Source organism: Diplotaxodon limnothrissa, linkage group LG17 (genome assembly GCF_057381915.1).
Source record: "Diplotaxodon limnothrissa isolate DT_005_m linkage group LG17, D_limnothrissa_male_GT1.1, whole genome shotgun sequence".
Classification (NCBI taxonomy): Eukaryota; Metazoa; Chordata; class Actinopteri; order Cichliformes; family Cichlidae; genus Diplotaxodon; species Diplotaxodon limnothrissa.
Genome location: NC_140612.1, coordinates 24,121,067 through 24,140,470, shown reverse-complemented (window position 1 = coordinate 24,140,470; position 19,404 = coordinate 24,121,067). Strand labels below are relative to the sequence as shown.

General features: G+C 42.7%; 2 protein-coding genes across 2 annotated transcripts in view; one reads left to right on the top strand and one right to left on the bottom strand.

The window, feature by feature from the left end:
• Positions 1-2,561: 2,561 nt before the first annotated feature.
• Positions 2,562-18,190, bottom strand: vezt (vezatin, adherens junctions transmembrane protein). Its single transcript, XM_085375759.1, has 12 exons — positions 18,042-18,190; positions 16,918-17,055; positions 12,309-12,392; positions 12,015-12,199; positions 10,921-11,205; positions 9,503-9,661; positions 8,967-9,114; positions 8,105-8,469; positions 6,217-6,410; positions 5,842-5,948; positions 5,471-5,678; positions 2,562-5,224 (listed from the first exon to the last, which is right to left on the bottom strand). Exons 1-12 carry the CDS (start codon positions 18,075-18,077, stop codon positions 4,665-4,667), a joined length of 2,469 nt encoding a protein of 822 aa, XP_085231885.1. The 5' UTR covers positions 18,078-18,190; the 3' UTR covers positions 2,562-4,664.
• Positions 18,191-18,625: 435 nt separating this feature from the next.
• The window catches only part of LOC146615032 (FYVE, RhoGEF and PH domain-containing protein 6-like), a 39,425-nt gene continuing 38,646 nt past the window's right edge, over positions 18,626-19,404 (top strand). The window contains exon 1 of the mRNA XM_085376046.1: positions 18,626-18,843. Coding sequence (XP_085232172.1) covers positions 18,834-18,843 — 10 coding nt within the window. The 5' untranslated portion in view covers positions 18,626-18,833. The remainder of the gene's footprint in view (positions 18,844-19,404) is intronic.

The following is a 19,404-nucleotide window of genomic DNA, read 5'->3' as shown; positions in this document are numbered from 1 at the left end:
AGGAACAAATGTAATCGCATGGCAGGATGCTGTAAAAGGACCAAACTTCAGCCAGGAGAACAACTGAGATAATCCATCCACAATACGAGGTTAGTCATTCATATACTGCTGCATGGGCTGGGCTGTAGTTACATCCTAAGGTTTTAAAAACTGAGCTTAAATAAATGATTAGCGGTAATAAAAGCCGAGGGAGGTCAACAGTGATCACTGACTGTTTTAGGAGCTTTTTGAGATCAAATAGAAGAAAATACATAACATTAAACATGTTAACAACACAAAAGCCATATTAAACGCAGACTACTTTAGACCCGGAAGTAGGATTCGTCGCGTCATCACTGAACAACCGGATAGTTGTACACATGTTTGCAGCATGTGGGTGGCCTAAGTGCTAGTGGCCGACGATAGTGACTGTTATTGAATGTTTAAGCAGTTTAATTTAACCGTTAAAGCTTTTACATTTTTGTTGTGTTTTTACACAAAAGTGATCAGTTTTTCCTCCTCACTACCTATCAGTGCATTCGATGTGCACCTATACAGCAAATTTTAACTTCTTCCTATTTTCAATAGCAACTCGTGTGATAAATAAAGTTAATCTCAACTAATTTTCTCCCTTATTTAGTTTAAAAGTTTTATTTCGGTACAACTCATTTGGAGATACTGTCTCTGAGTAGCATAGATGGTGTTATTTGTTATTTTCTGCTGGTACCTTAGCAGTTTGAAGTGTTTCTCCAGGATCACTTGAACAGATCAGATTCAGGCTGGCTATGGGGCAAGTCGACAGACAAAGAAGCCTTTATCTCTTAATGATTCAAACCTAAACCATAACAAAACTGTATTATACTGAACAAAGAGCTCAGTATTGCTTCCATGAAATTGAACTTTGTCAGTGCAGTCTCTTTGGAGATTTTAAGATGTCTCATTAAGTCAGAATTGTAGATTTCTCAGGTAAATATCTTGCAGTTACAGAGTAGCAGGTTCTGCTCCTGGTTGTGTCATGAGGTTTATTATAGTTTGTGTTTAACTTGTTTTTGGGAGTGTTTTTTAAGCTGCCGTAAGAAATTAACTTCCCACTTCTGTGATAAACAAAGTTTATTTTAATGGCTCTCCTACTTAATTTGGTATGGTTTATAAAAACTCACCACACACTTTGTTAGGCAAAATGTTCAACTGTTAGTTAATGCAAATGTCCAATCATCCGCAGCTCAGCGCATTTAGGCATGTAGACACGAACGAGACAACCTGCTGAAGTTCAAACTGAGCATCAGATTTTAGTGACTATAAATGTGATTCGGCCTTTGAGCTGACAGAGAGGCAACAGTAACTTAAATAACCACTTTATAACCCAGTTACGAGGAAGAGAATCTCTGAACGCGCAGTACGTCAAATCTGGAAGCAGATGGGCTACAGCAGCAGAAGACCACACCGACCGCTGCTCCTGTCAGCTAATCCATAAAAGTTAATTCTGTTTATCTGGACATAGCGTTTTTAGTGGGAGAAACGTTTTGTCACTCATCCAAGCGACTTCTTCAGTCTGCACTGAAACGTTTCTCCCACTGAGAACACTACGGCCAGATGAACAGAATCAACTTTTTGGGATTTACTTGTCTGGATGATTGAGCATGCATCCTGTCAGCTAAGAACAGGAAACTGAGGCTCCAGTTAAAATAGGCTCACCAAAATAAGACCACAGAAGATGAAAAAATGTTGCCCAAGTCTTGATTCTTGCTGTGACATTCAGGGTTAGAATTTAATGTAAAAATCATAAAAGCATGGATCCATCCCTTCCTTGTATCCATAGTTCAGGTTGCTGCTGCTTGTGTGCAGGATATGCACACTTTTACCTCCTTAGTACCAACTGAGTATTGTTTAAACTCCATGGCCTACCTGCATATATTCTTTGATTGTTGCCATCCCTTAACGGCCACAGTGTGCATATCTTCTGATGTACTCTGTACTCAAACGCCCTCCATAGTCCAACGGAGCACCTTTAGGATGCTCTACTGGAAGCCATCTCAGAGAAATATTACCAGCACCTTATTGAATCTGTGCCATGTAGAATTATTGCAGTTTAGAAGACAAAAAGAGGTCCAATTCGGCACTAGTAAGGTCAGCTGAACAGATACAAGATGAACAATTGTAACTGATTCAGGCTGTTTTTAAGATCTCTTTGAGCATATGTCTGTTCTTGGTTTTTGGTGAAGTGCCTTACTCACACCTACATTAACTCTTTCCACCATGAAGACCTTCCATGTACCCTAATTAAAGTGTTTTAACACCTCAGTATACATCATTAAAGATGAGATTTGATGACCATTAGAAGGGCAGAGATACCCCTCATTGACTTCTTAATGCATAGCCAGGCTTGAAATATGACCAAAACAAGTGTCAGCTCTATTTGGCATTCACAGAGGAAAGAGTTAGGGTTTAGTTTTAGTTTAGTTAACTAAAAGTAACTTTAGCAGCTACCTCTGCCCACTGCAGATCTAAGTATTTGCCTCCAAAGCCAAGAGGGACCCAAAGAAGGCGCAGCAGCAGCTGCAGCTGTTGTAAGTCAGGCAAGAACAAAATCCCACACGAAACAGATCAAATAACCGACCCAACCTGTTCTTTAACCCCGCTGTGACACACGAGCGTGAGGACAAACTTCCAGGATGGTTTTTTATTTCACACTGAAAAATGCAGGAGGACAAGGCAGACACGGTGACAGGAGAGAGGGCTGGTTGGGTTGGAGGCGGGGCCAGCATCAGGGCTGTCAGACAAATGAGAGAAATACACCTTTGTTTCTTTTAATACCGTACCCGTAGAGGTGAACGTAAACTCACAGCAGATCATTAAACTCACACGTTTGAGCCCGACCCTTCCGCTGAGCGTGGCCCTGTAAACACTGACGCAGAGAAAGGGGATCGAACTGTGAGCAGTTCACAAAACGTCACTGGAAACAGGATTGTGGACGCATGTTCAGCTACATGTCACCTCCTCCGAGTCCCATCAGGGGCGCAGAAGCCCCCACGAGGACAAAAATAAAAGCGCTGATTGTAAAAATAGCTTCACTTCCTTTTCCCGCAGAGCTGCCTCTCACACAGATCCTTAAGAAATCAGCTGATTTGACCTTCAGCTCCTCGGTGTGTGTGTTCAGACAGAAAATCGCTCCTGGACAGATTTCACTGTGTATTTTACTCCCTGAAACATTAAGGCTCAGATTTCCTGATGTGTATTAAAAACTTTTGGATTCATATTTAGAAACTGGCTAAGCATGTAGAACCTGCAGTACACTTTTTTTTTTTATTGTTTTATTTAAGTTGGTGTTAGTGTTGAATTCCTGGTTTGAGTTTACTTCCTGTGAGTACAGTTCCCCTGGCGTTTCCTCATCTGCTCCTCTCTCAGTTTTGTCTTTCTGTTTGTGTCTCAGGCTCAGAATGGTGTACTGCAGAACAGGCTTAAAGCCTCTTTTCACCAGGCTGAATCACCATGGCAACCTATGCTGGAGCAGGTTATGTTCAGAGTTTTGTTTAAAATCTGTGAAAGCTTTTTAACGCCACAGGAAAAAAAAAGATTATTATCTCAGATGTTTACATTTATAAGTCGTCTCATGGCGAGATGTATTTATTTTTTTCCAATGGCGAGAACAATCTTCCGTTGGAAACCCACTGAATTGAGAATATAAAAAGTAAATGACTTTTAGTTTGAACTAAAGTGATTCCTTCGTCAGAGAGCGTCAGACCTGAACACACAGAGTCACCTTTTAATATTTAAATGTCTGCAGCGTTTTGGAGCTCTCGTGTGCAGCTGTCGAAATAAACAGCCTCACGCAGAGCTGTAAAACAAATGTTAATTTTAAGCCACCTAAAGCAGAGAAAGCCTGGTTATATTGAGCTTTGTTGGCAGCTTGCCCCTCTGTCTTCATGTTTAATGCCAGCATTGTTTAATGCAGCTTGGTTCGTTTTGGGTTACTTCCTGCTTTACTGAAGGTTAGCTTTGTGTCCTTTACCCGATTCCCTGACTATTCTCGCCTCTTAACTGTGTTCAGCTGCTGTTATGCCTCCGAGTGTTTTTAGATACTTATCTGTCTCCAGCGTCCTGTATTTGGGTCCAAACTTTGCAATTTTTAAGGAGTTCTAAACCTTTATTGGATGAGAACAGGTGAGAGGAGACAGGAAAGGAGGAAGAGAACTAAAGGAAGCCATCTGCAGCCTTTCAGCCTGCAGGTCGCTTGTTATTCTTTATATTATGAATAAATTTTTTCAAATTCCAATTTTATAAAATTTTTCGTGTTATTATTATAAATGAATAAAATCAGATGACTGTGGAGGGGTTTCTGCCTGAACACACAGTGCAGCTCTGATTTAAAGTTAAAAAATGTGCAACTAAAACCGTTTTTCTTCTCATACAATCAGAAGTTTCTTCCACATCTACAGAGCGACTGTGATCACGTTTCAGAGTGTGGATGACACCGGGGTCTGCTGACCTCAACACTGTAAGGTCTTCATGTTGTTATAGTGGTTCTGGTACCTGAGTTTTAACAGCAAACAGAGCAGTAAGAATTGTGGGTAATGTACAGTAATGTGGACGGATGGGTGACAGAGTGTCGTGGGCTGGATTTTCTCTGATGTAACACAGACATAAACACTGTCTCTGCTTAGTGCTCGGTTAAAGCGGTTTCATCTCTAGTCCTTCTCTGGGTTTTGTCTGTCTCTGCCCTCTTCGTCGTCCCCCTCTTTCTCCTCCTTGTCATCATCATCTCCGAACGTCTGCTCCTCCATGCTGATGAGGGAGTGTGAGCGAGCAGCCACCTGAGCTGCGAGGGCGGAGCTGAAGCTGAGCGCCTCAGAGCCGTGGATCTCCGTCAGTCTGTCCATCACAGAGACGGCGGAGACTTTAGGCTTCAGGAAGCAGTCCAGGCCGTTCTCCCCCTCCCCCTCCTCCAGGACGCCATCATACTGGTGCAGCTCTGACGCACCTCCTCCTCCTCTGCTGCAGACAGACGTTCCTCCCATCTCTGATTGCTCCACACCGCAGCTGAACTCTGTCACGGGGTCGGTGGAGGGGTTAGGCCTCACCCCATCGTGTCTTCCTTCCTGCTCCTTCTCTTCATTTCCAGCAGAGCGCTCTGATAGGTTGTTTCCTCTGTCGATGGCAGGTTCTCCTTTGCCCACAGATGTCAGATCGTCTGACGGCTGAGTGGAAGGGTCTGAACCCTCTGTGTGAACCGAAAGCCCCACGGCGGCTGCGAGAAAGAAAGAAAGACGTGGATGATTTCAGTGACATCTGCTGGTGGGGAAACTTGTAGGAATAATAATTATTTATTAGGCTCTGCTGCTAACTATAACATAACATTAATAAGGAACATTAGCTCAAAATTTGAGTAATAATTATTCGTTTTGCCTGCATGCATTTAAAAATGTACACGCAGATTTTATGAACTGTCATCCTGAGGATCAGTAGACGCGTTTTTCGAACGTCCAGTGCAGACCTTGGTCGCTGAAGAGCAGCTGCTTCCTCTTCATCCTCTCCCCCTCTGACGCACGGAAGCCCAGGACAGCTTTCAGCTCAGACAGGACGCGACGGGACTCCTCCCTCTCCCGCCGCTGCCGCTCCCGCTCCTCCGGTGACAACATGTCAGACCATGACCCTCTGCCTTCGCCATCAGAGTCCGAGTCAGACACGTAGGCCTCCCACTCCTGGTCGAATAAAAGAGTGGGAGAGGCTGACAACAGGGCAATAAGTCATCAGGGGAAGGGGCACGAGTTATACACATGGTTTCCTGTCCTGACAAAAAATACTCAACAATCGTGCTAAAAATAGCTTCAGATTTAATGTTAAACAGTCGACAGCTGATCTTACCAGCTCCTCCGGCACGGGGTCTCTGTCCAGGATCAGCGGGTAGGATGGAGGAGGATCGGGAACCTCAGGTGGAGGAGGACTGCACTGCTCCAGACCCTCAGCGCTGGCTACACAGAAAGATTTCAGACTAACATTATTGTGGGAAAGCAACAGTTTGGTCACTGTGCAGACAGCTGTGCTATGATTGGTCTATTTCTTGTCCTACAATGTGTTTAAGCAACTTCCTTCATGACCGGCAACAGTCTTGAGTCATGGTAAAGGAAGGAGGGATAAAAATAGGCCTGAAGTTACGTGAAACCACTGAGCTGATAACGTGGAAGTCACTGCGATGCCTTCACAGGTCGAACCTGACATTATGCGTTTGACCCGCCTCACCTGTACAGGCGTTGGCTCGTCTCAGCATGCGCTCCACCTGACTGATGGTGTCCTCCCAGCAGCCAGTGCTAGCCTGCATGTGTGGCTGCAGCTGGTGGAGCCGGTCGCTCAGGTCCTGGTAGCCCTCGAGCGTCAACTCCGTCAGCTCCTTGGACACCATCAGCTTCTCCAGGTCGTCCTCCAGGATGATCATCCTGATGATGACAAAGAAAGAGGTTCTTTATACACAATTTTCTTCTACAGGGAGTGCAGAATTATTAGGCAAATGAGTATTTTGTCCACATCATCCTCTTCATGCATGTTGTCTTACTCCAAGCTGTATAGGCTCGAAAGCCTACTACCAATTAAGCATATTAGGTGATGTGCATCTCTGTAATGAGAAGGGGTGTGGTCTAATGACATCAACACCCTATATCAGATGTGCATAATTATTAGGCAACGTCCTTTCCTTTGGCAAAATGGGTCAAAAGAAGGACTTGACAGGCTCAGAAAAGTCAAAAATAGTGAGATATCTTGCAGAGGGATGCAGCAGTCTCAAAATTGCAAAGCTTCTGAAGCGTGATCATCGAACAATCAAGCGTTTCATTCAAAATAGTCAACAGGGTCAACAGGAAAAACCAAGGAGCAAAATAACTGCCCATGAACTGAGAAAAGTCAAGCGTGCAGCTGCCAAGATGCCACTTGCCACCAGTTTGGCCATATTTCAGAGCTGCAACATCACTGGAGTGCCCAAAAGCACAAGGTGTGCAATACTCAGAGACATGGCCAAGGTAAGAAAGGCTGAAAGACGACCACCACTGAACAAGACACACAAGCTGAAACGTCAAGACTGGGCCAAGAAATATCTCAAGACTGGTTTTTCTAAGGTTTTATGGACTGATGAAATGAGAGTAAGTCTTGATGGGCCAGATGGATGGGCCCGTGGCTGGATTGGTAAAGGGCAGAGAGCTCCAGTCCGACTCAGACGCCAGCAAGGTGGAGGTGGAGTACTGGTTTGGGCTGGTATCATCAAAGATGAGCTTGTGGGGCCTTTTCGGGTTGAGGATGGAGTCAAGCTCAACTCCCAGTCCTACTGCCAGTTTCTGGAAGACACCTTCTTCAAGCAGTGGTACAGGAAGAAGTCTGCATCCTTCAAGAAAAACATGATTTTCATGCAGGACAATGCTCCATCACACGCGTCCAAGTACTCCACAGCGTGGCTGACAAGAAAGGGTATAAAAGAAGAAAAACTAATGACATGGCCACCTTGTTCACCTGATCTGAACCCCATTGAGAACCTGTGGTCCATCATCAAATGTGAGATTTACAAGGAGGGAAAACAGTACACCTCTCTGAACAGTGTCTGGGAGGCTGTGGTTGCTGCTGCACGCAATGTTGATGGTGAACAGATCAAAACACTGACAGAATCCATGGATGGCAGGCTTTTGAGTGTCCTTGCAAAGAAAGGTGGCTATATTGGTCGCTGATTTGTTTTGGTTTTGTTTTTGAATGTCAGAAATGTATATTTGTGAATGTGGAGATGTTATATTGGTTTCACTGGTAAAAATAAATGATTGAAATGGGTATATATTTGTTTTTTGTTAAGTTGCCTAATAATTCTGCACAGTAATAGTCACCTGCACACACAGATATCCCCCTAAAATAGCTCAAACTAAAAACAAACTAAAAACTACTTCCAAAAACATTCAGCTTTGATATTAATGAGTTTTTTGGGTTCATTGAGAACATGGTTGTTGTTCAATAATAAAATTATTCCTCAAAAATACAACTTGCCTAATAATTCTGCACTCCCTGTATATGTTCTGCTTTGTTGCTATGGTGACCTGCTATCTCTGAATGGTACACGGTCTCCTTTTATTTAGAACGAGATTATTCAAGGTTTTCTCACTCGCTGAGCAGCGCTTTCAGGTGCAGCTGCAGGCTTCGGATGGAGGTGTGGAGGGTGTTGAGCTCTCGGCATTTCTCTCTGGCTCGCCCTGTCCTGTCGCAGCCTGTGGTCCTCGGCTGGGTCTCAAAGTGTCTGTGAAAGTCGAAGCTGCGCTGCACTTCGCCGAGACAGCTCGCCAGAGCGTGATGGAGGGGCTCGGTCACGGCGGAGATGGACCGGTAGAGCGGAGGAGGAAGAGGAAGAGGAGAGGAGGCGTCTTCTGTGGGTCTGATTTCCTCAGACTCCTCTACTCGGCTCTGAGAGAGGAGAAGGGCCAGCCGACGGAAACATTCGGAGCTTTGACCGACCCACAGCTGGAACAGCATCTGCATTAAGACAAGCCAATAAACCTGAGATAAATAGCTTCTTTCAGGCGTTCTTGCTTCGATATAACCAACACACTTCCTCTCTTTCTTCAGCACTGCTTCAGGCTTTTGAAAATCAGAAGCCAAAGTGAGGTCAGAGCATGAATAGACTTTTTTGTATCCTAGTTATTTATCGAGCTCTAAAAGGTTGAAGAAAATAAGCGATTTGGCTAAAAGTGTCCGAAAATGTGTCTGAAAATAAACAGGAAACAGAAAGTATATGGCAAAATTCATAATAACGACTGTTTTGGTTAACTGAAATCAGGATTATTTAACAGGGGGAGCAGAGATGTTATCAAAAATCAAAGATTTTTTGAATTTTAGAAAAAGAAACAGACGTCTTTAGGGGGAAAAAAAAACTGTGCTTTTCCTGATTTTTGTGTTTTAATAATGAGTGGAAGCCAAAATTGTAAACGCAATGAGAATTTGATTAACTGCCTTTGACCCTTGGGCTTTACCTTCAAGGCAGGCAGGCTGTAGTCATCCGTAAGCTCCTGGGCCTGCTCGTCTCCCAGGTGTTCGATACCCAGGCCAAGCCCCAGCTCCTTCAGAGGCACCGCGGACACGTAGTTGGTCACATTATCGATCTCAGAGTTCAGAGGGAACGTTGATGGGCATTAAGGACAAGTGATAGAAGTGTGGAAAGTCTCTTTTGCATAAATACATAGAAGTTTATAAATTTCTCATTTTATATAGATCTGCGCGGATCTTTTCGAATAGTTTAAAGAGGTAGCCTTGACTGTCATCAAAGGAAGCTTTGGGATTTCCACCCACACCATCAAAGCCTCAACCTTCAAAGACAATCACATTTCCCTCAGATATGTGACCACGCTTTGATGACAACGATAAATTCAATTATGAGTTCGGTAAAGGACATTCAAATACTGAAGAGAAGAAACTGTCTAAATTCAAGCTCCTAAAAGCTTAAAAATCATGAAAATAAAGAATTCCCTGACAACAGCATCCACTCCCAGTTATCTCAGGTAAAGGATATGCCTTGAGCATGTGACAGGTGGCCCTGCGCGATGCCCTGAAGGCCGAACGCAGCGCCCGGTACAAGGCCTTCCTCAGTCCGATGAGCTGCTGGCCACGTAGCCCCGCCCCCGGCCCCGCCCTGCTAAAGGAGCTGGCCGCACTCACCCTGTCGAGCAAACTTGACAAGTGAAATGTGATACAACTGTGGAGATGTCCCAAAGAGGCAGGGGGGCAACACACAACACTGAACAACACATCACAGAAGACGAGACAAAGACACTGAGACGGGTTAGAAACGCTTTAGTGTCAGAAACAAGCAGGTGTGACAAGAACAGCTACGCAACTCAACACATCATCTTTTCTTAAATGAATCAATACTTGAGTATTAATCCAAGCTAGCAGCATGTAAATAGCTGTCCAAAGATAACCAAATCCATCCTCCAGCAGCTTTTGTGTAAAAAAGGTGGAGGCAAAAGAGGACCTCTGCAGGTCTGTTAGTCCTGGTTTATTGCAAAACACTACAATATAGTGATTAGAAGATGAAAATTAGAATATTTTACATATTTTAAACAAAGTTCTAGAAGCCGACGGACAACTTCAGGGAAAAAATAATTAGATAAACATATCACTTATATGGATGGGTTCAAAAATGACTCCACTTGGTCACTTAGGGGTTAAAAAAAGAAAACGCTCATCATCACTGACTCCAGTAAAATGTGGACACAGAGGAGTACACAGAGACATCAGAGGAAAACAATCAAGGCTGTGCATATATGTGTGCCCTTGTAATCCTCTGAAATGACTGTGTGTGATGGGATGCACTACCAGGAGCTCCACACTGTTCTTTCAACTTCCAAGCAGAAAAACCGAGCCGTTCAGAATAAAAGACCTGAAAAAGGGTGCTATCAGCAGGAAGCATCACTGATAAGTCAACCAAATGTCAGGCGCTGATAGTTTACAACTTGTTTTACAGTAAAATGTAGACTGTTCGAAAAGCTGTGAGTAACGTTACAATATTTGCATGTAGCATGTGAGCACATTTGTCAAATCAGCCATAGATATATATACACAAAGATGCCCTTTTATATTAAAAGAGTGCTTATATCTATGATTATTAGCTTCTAGCAGCTAAATAACCACCAGGCACAGTGAACTATGAATTTTTGCCAAAAGGCATTTTGTTTTATATTGTGATGCTGATTGTTTTCCCCTTGTTTATTGACTGTGACATACAGTGCATCATGCCTACAGACAGACAGAGACCACAGTAGGCTAAAAATCAACGATTAACCAAGATAAACACAGAGGATAACTAATGGTTAGGACACAGAATTAGTTTAGCATAAACAGTCAAATATGGGACAACATTCTGTAAATGCCCACCTTAACTACACTGATCGATTGATGTGTGGGTGGATGTAAAACAAGCACACTTACAGGGTGAAACCTCTGGAGATGACTTCAGTCTCCTGCACCAGACGCAGGGCTTTTCGGGACAGCCCCGTCAGGGTCTTGCCGTTGTGAACCAGAGTCTGGAGCTGGGTGGCCCTGGTGTGGACAGCTCTCTGCATACGGCCCTGTCTCCACAACGTGACCATCCTCAGTCCCACCCAGCCCAACAGGGCCAAGCCCCACGGAGCTGCAGCCAGCGACCACAGGCCCCCAGACACGGAGCAGAGCCCCAGCAGCACTGAGGCCAGGCCGACCAGCCCGGCCATGTCCCTGAGAGACGAGCACAGGGAGGAATTTTGACCCTGTCAACATTTATATGTACTGAGCCCGGATAAAAGGGCAACAATTTTACATGTCAGTGTTAGATTATTAGAGTTGGGGAGTACGTGGGAGTAAACGGCTGTGTAATGTCTTCTGTGGTTCTGGAGTCACATTAATTAAAGCTATAACGATCATGCACCACATCATCCTGTGTGTGATGCAATTTATATCTGCACTGGATTTTCTCCAGCATCAGCATTCATCAAACATTGTTAAATTCCTGTTTTTGAAGCTCTTTGATGTAAAACTCCCACTAAGATGCTGAATTTTCATGAATCATTAAAAATAATGAACACAGAGGTTCATTCTTGACCTCATAGAGACCTTTTCACTTAAAAGCTTTATGAAACATCAATTTTAGCCAAAAGAATTTTGAACTGTAAGAGCTTCATTGACAAACTAAGACTATTCACCTGTAAAACTTAATAATAGAGACTTTAAATGCAACCAGCTTTATAAAGACAATAATCCTTATTTATTTCCTGTCAAACTTTAGTGCGGCCCCTCACTTCATTGACCACTTGAAACAACACTCCCCTTAAAGGCCACCTGCCATTTAAGCCAGTTTTCCTATGATTGAAGGTGGCGCTTCTGTGCCAATGAAAGCCTACAGAATAGCTAAGTTTCATATGATAAGAATTTTGGTCAAAAAATTTGACATTTAGTTTTGTAGAAGATATCCAATACCTTGGATGCAAAAAAAGTCATTCAATATTTGTGAAAGGGAGTTCTCGACTGTCTGTTTCAAAGTGGCGTACCATAGGGAGGGCTTGGCGATGAGGCTCGGTCTAGGTAAGGTGTTCGCTCTGCGAGGCGAGCCAGAGGGTGAGGAGCCGAGGGTGAGCAGACTCGGGTCTAAGAGCTCGATCAGCTCCACGTCCTCCTGCAGCAGCACGTCCTGGTCCAGAATGCACCTGACCGAGTACTGGCCGAACATGCAGTCCTGCAGAGGGCAAAAAAAAAAGTTTATTTTAAAAAAACAAAACAAAAACAAACCAAACAAAAACACGAACTGTAGGCGCTGGTTTCAGTGCCAGTCTTCCTGCACCTACCAGCTTCTGGTCCAGCTTGCGAGATGCTGCCGCCTGGTGAAATGGGCTCCATCTCCATAAGGCCTCAGCCAGTCTCCATAAGCCCTGCATATTACACACAAGGGAAAGGTTTGGATCATTTAGGTCAGGATTCCATTCCAGCTTCATGCAATATTTTATCCCGCCAATAGTAAACAAAAGAATAAAAGTGAAATATCCCACTATGAATCACCTCTATGACTTTTTGTTTGCCAACATATTTATTACATTTTTAACACAAAACAAACAACTGATAGAAAACCTCAATCAGGACAACAAAGTACACAGCTATTATAATGAAAAAAAGGCTATATTAATTTAAAAAACACAAGAAAAACATCAATAAACAACCATTCTCTACTCTCCGATCCAAATACTTCCCTTCAAAAATTTCAAATTTAAGTGTGTCATTCAGTTCAGTGACTCAGATGCACTGGAAACCATTGACCTGCTGGATCACTGCTCTGCACCCACATGTCTTCAGACTGTTTTGGTTTGCTTCGAGTCCCAGAACGAGTGTGCAAACACACTTCCAAAAAAAAAAAGGGAAAAAAAAGGAGTATCCCAGGAGACAAAGCCTTTCAGGCAACCACAATAAGTGCAATGTGTGTTTGTGAAACACCCACGAGTCTTTTATATCAGCACCAGGGCACGAAAGCCACACAACCGCTTCACTTTGATGAATTTCTAGTTTAGCGTTTACACTTTCTGCCTCAACAAGACTACCTTTTATCCCTTCAAAATGCAGGCCGGACAGAGGAAAAGGACGGGCTCCTTTGATTCCAGAAATATGAAAAGTTTGTACGCCCTTCATTCGACACAATGCAGACACACTTCTGTTTTATTTCTCGCTTCCTAGGAGCCTGGATTCCTAGCACAGTAAAATATACGATTAACTGAGACGGCGAGCCTCTGGCTTTTTGGTATGTTGTAACGTATTTTTTCATGTGCGGCTAAAACAACAAAAAAACAAATCCAACCCGTGTACTAGTCATGAATGGGATTTTCTTTTCACTAATCTGCTTAGTGTTGCTTAGTGGTATCAGTGAAATGCTTTGTTAAAAAAAACAGGACTCATTTTGAAAGACGTTTTCGGCCTGGAGGCTTTGGTTCTTGTTCTGCTAATGTTACAAAAAAATGAAGGCCAGCCTGGAGATTAGCGTGATAACATTATCTGAAGTCTGCATGTGCTCCAGTTTACAGCAGAAGCAGGGGGTTATTGATCCGACATGGGCAGCCAGGCCACTCTGACCCTTTTTCTCTGGGGATGAAAAGAAAAAAATCCAAAGTGTTATTAGTCTAAAGGCTGCGGTCGTATTGATTACTGATCAGAGAGTGAGTCTAACCCATCACCATGTGTGCTGCCAGTGTGGACCACAACTCTGTTCACTCTGGTGTGGAAAGTATAATGAACACCTGAAATACCTATGGCTTCTGCATTAACAGCAACATGTAGTTCTCAGGTTACAGTGCAGGGTTTTCAGCTACGATGTACCTGTGGTGCAGATTTAACACAGAAGCATAAATGCACTGTTGACTGTCTCCGTGGCTGTGAGTCAGCTGCCTCCAAACGTGCTGCGTTTGCAACTTCTTAAATATTCTCCAGACAAGCAACCTCAATATAACAGCGATTAAAAACAAAACAAATTCTGAATATAGTAAAACCAAAACCAAACTAAAGATTTCCAACAATATAAGAACAAAGCTGAAATGACCAATCTAACTGAAGGTAAACTCAAAGCAAGCCTCAAAATGAAACTGAAAGAAAAGCTCATTTGAAAATGCAAAATTATAACAACTCTGGAAACACAGAAATAGATCAACCATTTAAACTGAGAAAATGTTTTTAAGAAGTTGGGACAGAGCTGTGTTTACCACTGTGCAGCATTCCCTCTTCTTTTAAAAACAGTCTGTAAACATCTGGGAACTAAAGAGAGCAGCTGCTGGATTTTTGGGGGAGGAATGTTGTCCTGTTCTTGTCTGATAGATGATTCTAGCTGCTCAACAATCCTGGGTCTTCTTCTGGGTATTTTTCCCTTCACGATGCTCCAGAAGATCTGGATTACAGGCAGACTAGTTCAGCACTGTGACACTTCTACTATGATGCCATAGTGTTGTAACAGCTTCAGTATGTGGCTCAGCATTGTCTTGCTGAAATATGAAAGGCCTTCCATGAAACAGACTGGAACTTGGTGAACTTCTTTAATAAGAAACTCTGCCTTACTCAGATGCTCTTTCTCATTCCCAGCCATGTCACTGACCTGTTGCCAATGAACTGAATTATTTGCAAAATGTTCCTCAAGCTGTTTCTTTTTAGTACAACTTCCTTTTCTAGCCTTTTGTTGCCCCCATCTCAACATTTTGACACATGTCGCTGTCATCAAAATTTTAAATTACTTTATTTTTCCTAAAATGTTCAATTTTCAAGGTTTAAACATTAGATGTGCTATCAATGTTCTACTGTGAATAAAAAAGGCTTTATGAGATTTTACAGCACCCAACTTTTTTAGAACTGGGGTTGTATTTGGACCTATAATTAAAGTAAGGAAGCACAGTAAAGAAGTAGCTGAGAGGGAAGCATTATTCATTCATCAGTAGTGTAACTTCGGGAATAATGCCACCTCAAAAACCGAATAAACAAACAGCTTATTTTTCAGAATCTTTAAACACGCTGTGCGTTTACCCCGTGTTAGGGTCAGGATTTTACTGTAATGAGATCTGTCTATGTGGTCGAATCGTTTTTGCTTGAGCTCCAGCTTTATCTGGACTCCAGGAAACGGATCACGGTGGAACAACCAAAAAGCTTTCCTGCCTGATCTGAGTCCCTCATCCTCCTTGACTCCTTAGAACAACAGTGCACAGCAGGGAGGAAGCATGACACATACGGAAAGTTCCTGAACACCATTTCCCATTTCAGGAGGAGGGGAGGCCGAGTCATGTTGTCCTGAGCTTCCCATCCTCAGACTGAATCACAGGCCGCTTCAAACCGCAGACGTTTACGGTTAGCATGATGAAAGTACCATTAAAAATTCAGGAGTTTAAATCTTTTAATTGCAGGGGGAAAAAAAGCATGTAGCACACATGTGATCATCAGCACACACACGCAGGCTGTAAACGGACGCTCACAGAGGCAGGAATTACGTCAGGCGGAAAGCAGCATGTCGGTAATCGTATTCAGGCGTTCTCTTCTGAGAATCAGAGCAGCAGCAGGGAGAGAAAAATATACCTGAATCAGTGTGCATGAAGCCCTGCTCTCAATGTCTGTCCAAAGTGAAACATATAAACACAACTCACGCAACCGCTGTCTGTGGACGACTGCGTGTCAATACGTGTGAGGAGTCAATATCCAGATCAATTACTTTCTGCCTGACTGCACAATCGTGCACACATGCTGCCCGCTCAGGGCTGCAGAAAACATGGTTAGAGCAATAACCTAACCTGATGAGGGCTTGTTTGACAATGAAGAAGATGTTTTATATGACCTAAAACTTAATGTGCAGCCTATCTGAGCTCTAACAGAGAGCTGGTGTCAGAAACTGATCCACGTAAAGCACGCTGCAGTGTTTGGCTCGTAACATGTTCTGAAGGGGCAAACAGATTTTTCTCAGTATTTCTTTTTCGGCTCCATTGTTATTAATGTTAATAAGGATATTGTTAAATCTTATTGCTATTGCTATTTTTTCAGTAATTACAGGCAAATAAATGGACAGGTTCCACCATCTGAACAGTTTATATCTAATAAAAAAAATTAACCTTTTAATACCTTAAAGATCTTAACTTTTTTCTCATTTTTCACTATTTTCAGACACTTTATAGACCAATGAATAAATGAAATGATCCAAAAATAAAACAAGAAATATTATTGTTGTTATTAATTTATGTAACAGATTTAATATATATGTAATTTCTTGTGTTTTATGTAATGTATTTTCCTTCTATGGATCATGATTATGCAATAAAGATTAACTGACTGTAAGGTCGGAGCTGGATGTCAAGCAGTCTCTTGCTTATAAATTTATTTTAAGCTGAATCTGTGTTCCATTCACTCAACCGTGTAACAAATTTTTGTTTAACAAATGGCCAGAAGTGAGATTACAAAAGCACAGACTACTGTTAATTTGTGCATTTATTTCATTTTCAGACATTTTATAGACCAATCAACCAGGTAAATAATCCACAAAAAAGAAATTAAGAATTATTCCTAAACTCAAATATCCTATTTTAAAACTAACTTAACATTGGATTTTAGTCTGACTTTGTAAGATTTTTTCCACAGAGGAATAATGCAAAACTGTTTTTTATACATTTTAAACAAACTAATTATGTTCTTCAGCTAACAAACACATTGCTTCAAAGATCCCTGTGGTTTTTTCCCACCCTTTTTGAAGAACGAATAACTGCTTTTATGTTCTTTGTCACTCATGGATAGTGTTTTTTTAATAACAAGTTCTATCTACAAAGCCTTTTATTGTATTTTAAGATCATGTCTTTGTCTGGTTTGTGTGTCACTTGGGAGCAATGTGTTAGAGGTTTGATTTAGATCAAGTGGTTGTTAGTGTGTCGTTTCTGGGAGAGGATGTGGGGAACTCACTGAGGTTTTCTGTGGGTCTCCACCGGGAGAGGTGAGGTCTCCCTCTTGCTCGCCATATTCCTCCTCCTGTGATGCTGTCGGACATGCCTCAAAGTCTGTGTGCCCTAGATCCTGCAGATACTGGAAAAGAGGAGAATTCTGCAAAGAGAGAAAGAAAGAGACCGGTTAAGGAGGAGGGGGGAAATTGCATAAAACAGAGCCGGACGGATGAAAACTGGGAGAAGGAGAGGAAATGTGATGATTAGATTAATCAACTGGATTCAGGGTGAGCTGACACTCATCCCGATTTTTGTCCCAGTTTGTCTTGCCGTGAATAAAAAGACGAGGGAAAGGCAGAGACTTTCCCTCAGCTGAGTCTCTACCCTCTCTCCCATGCACCTTCTTCTCTACTCTGGGAGGATGTGAATCTGGAAATCATCTCACACTCACACAGATGTCAGCAGGCACCTAGTTCTTCTCTCCTCAAGTCTAAGTACAAGGTGTCATGTTATAATCCTTTCCTGTCAGAGAGGTATAAACAGAGGTATTGCTGCCTGCTTTAAGAAAGCTCAGAAGCAAATCAGCCATGCAGAAAGCAGAAAAATATCCCCCTGCTAAAATTTGCCCAAACGATGTCTGACCCAGTTCTCCCCAGCTGCTCCTCTGCTGCAGCTCTGATAAGCCAACATAAAAACGCATATAGCACCAGCCTGCACAGACGGTTAAACAAATATTAACTGCCACTCACATGCATGGTCACACGAAGTCGCAGCTCATGTTGTCATCATCCTGGATGCAGAGGTGTGTGTGTCATTTTTCAGAACCGACGCATTGGACGTGGTCATCCCCACCCCACCTCTTAGTAGTGATGAAACACCAACAAACAATGCGCACAACTAGCCCGGCTCAGCCCCTTCTCATGACCACCAAAGCTCCTTGGTAGGAACACGGTTAAGCAGCCAGCCAAATATGTGGAAATGCTTAGGATTGGCAGTGCATGGCAACGGGGCAAACGGCAGGACTGATAGCTAGCTCGGCTAGCTAATGAATTGGGCTCGTAGCTCCTATATTTAGTACAGAACTCGAGCGGTATGACAAAGCATCGGTTGCAAGTTTTGCTAATAAACAGGGGTGGTAATACGTACCTCAAACACCACATCTTCATCAAACTCCTCAGTCATTGCTCTCCGCCATCAACACGCAGCCCGTTTAGCATTCTGAAGTTGTAGGCAACAGTAATCAGGGTAGGAGCAGCGGCTGAGAAGTTAGTTGTTAGCCGGTTGCTAAAGCTCGCCTACAACTTCCATAATGCCTCTGTGTCTTCCAAACGCCGAAAACGAACGTTCGGCTCGATACGCTTTAGAGAGCCTCAGGTGGTCACGAGCGGTAGTGTGGTTTCCCATCCGTTAATGCAAGGGGGCACAGGAGAGTGAAGTTTTCGAAAATTAGCGCGCAAAAAAACGGAAGTTATCTTCAAAATAAAATGCTTCATGTTTTTAACACTGTAGAGTGCTAAGATTTTAAGTAAAACAACTGCAATTGCGATATATTTCAATGGACTCGTATGTTTGAAGACAATGTGCTAACATACACGCTTTACTTCACAATTTAATTTTCTATACGTCTTCTTTGAAATGTAATGTATTTTGTAAACTAGGACCGGAAATCTGTTGTTTGCTATGTCCAATTTTAGATTTACACAGTTGGAGGAAAAGCACCGTGGCTGAAAACTTGGAAAAATGGGAAAAGTAGCAGGCATTAAGACTTTATCCGCGCATCCGCTGGCGAGATAAGGAACCACAGAGATGTATCTGCATGTTTCACCCACGGAGCGGATTTCACGCTGACAATAATGTCGAAGGAGGAAAAAACGCAGATTTCCTCGCAATTCCATTGAAAGTAAATTTACTCATGGAGAGAGGAGCAAGTCGGGAGTCATGAGCACAGGTTTGTGTCGTGGGGGAGCTGAAAAAAATCTGCTTTGCAAGCGTATTTTGTGGCAATAAAAGTACATGTAATGTCTTTTAGTTTTATTCGTGATACTTTTTCAGAAAGAAATGGTCAATTTCCACGCTGTAGCTGTCGGTAGCACCACTCTATTTTTATCCAGCCAGAGTTAATTACAGTTTTTCTTAATAACAGCTTCCAAAAAGACATAAAGGTGAACTGTTCCGACCTCAGTTTGAGTGCTTTGTAAAAACTCAGTGAAAAACAGCAGTTTCTTTTTGTTATCTAAACCTCTGTTGCAGCTGGAGGGGGTTAAATCCTTTGTCTCAAAACATCTGTCCTGCTGTTCCTGAAACATGTCGGACTTAATATCAAGCTGCAGCCCAAACATTTCACGAAAAGCAGCAAACATGTCTCTGGATGAAAGTCTTTTCATTTTATTTGGGGGTTATACTTTTTAAACGTTTTAATAAATATGCCCGGCGTTGCCTTATAGAACTAAACATAACACCAGATTCCGTTTTAAAACATGCGAATTTAAAGTTGCTTCTTTAATAAATA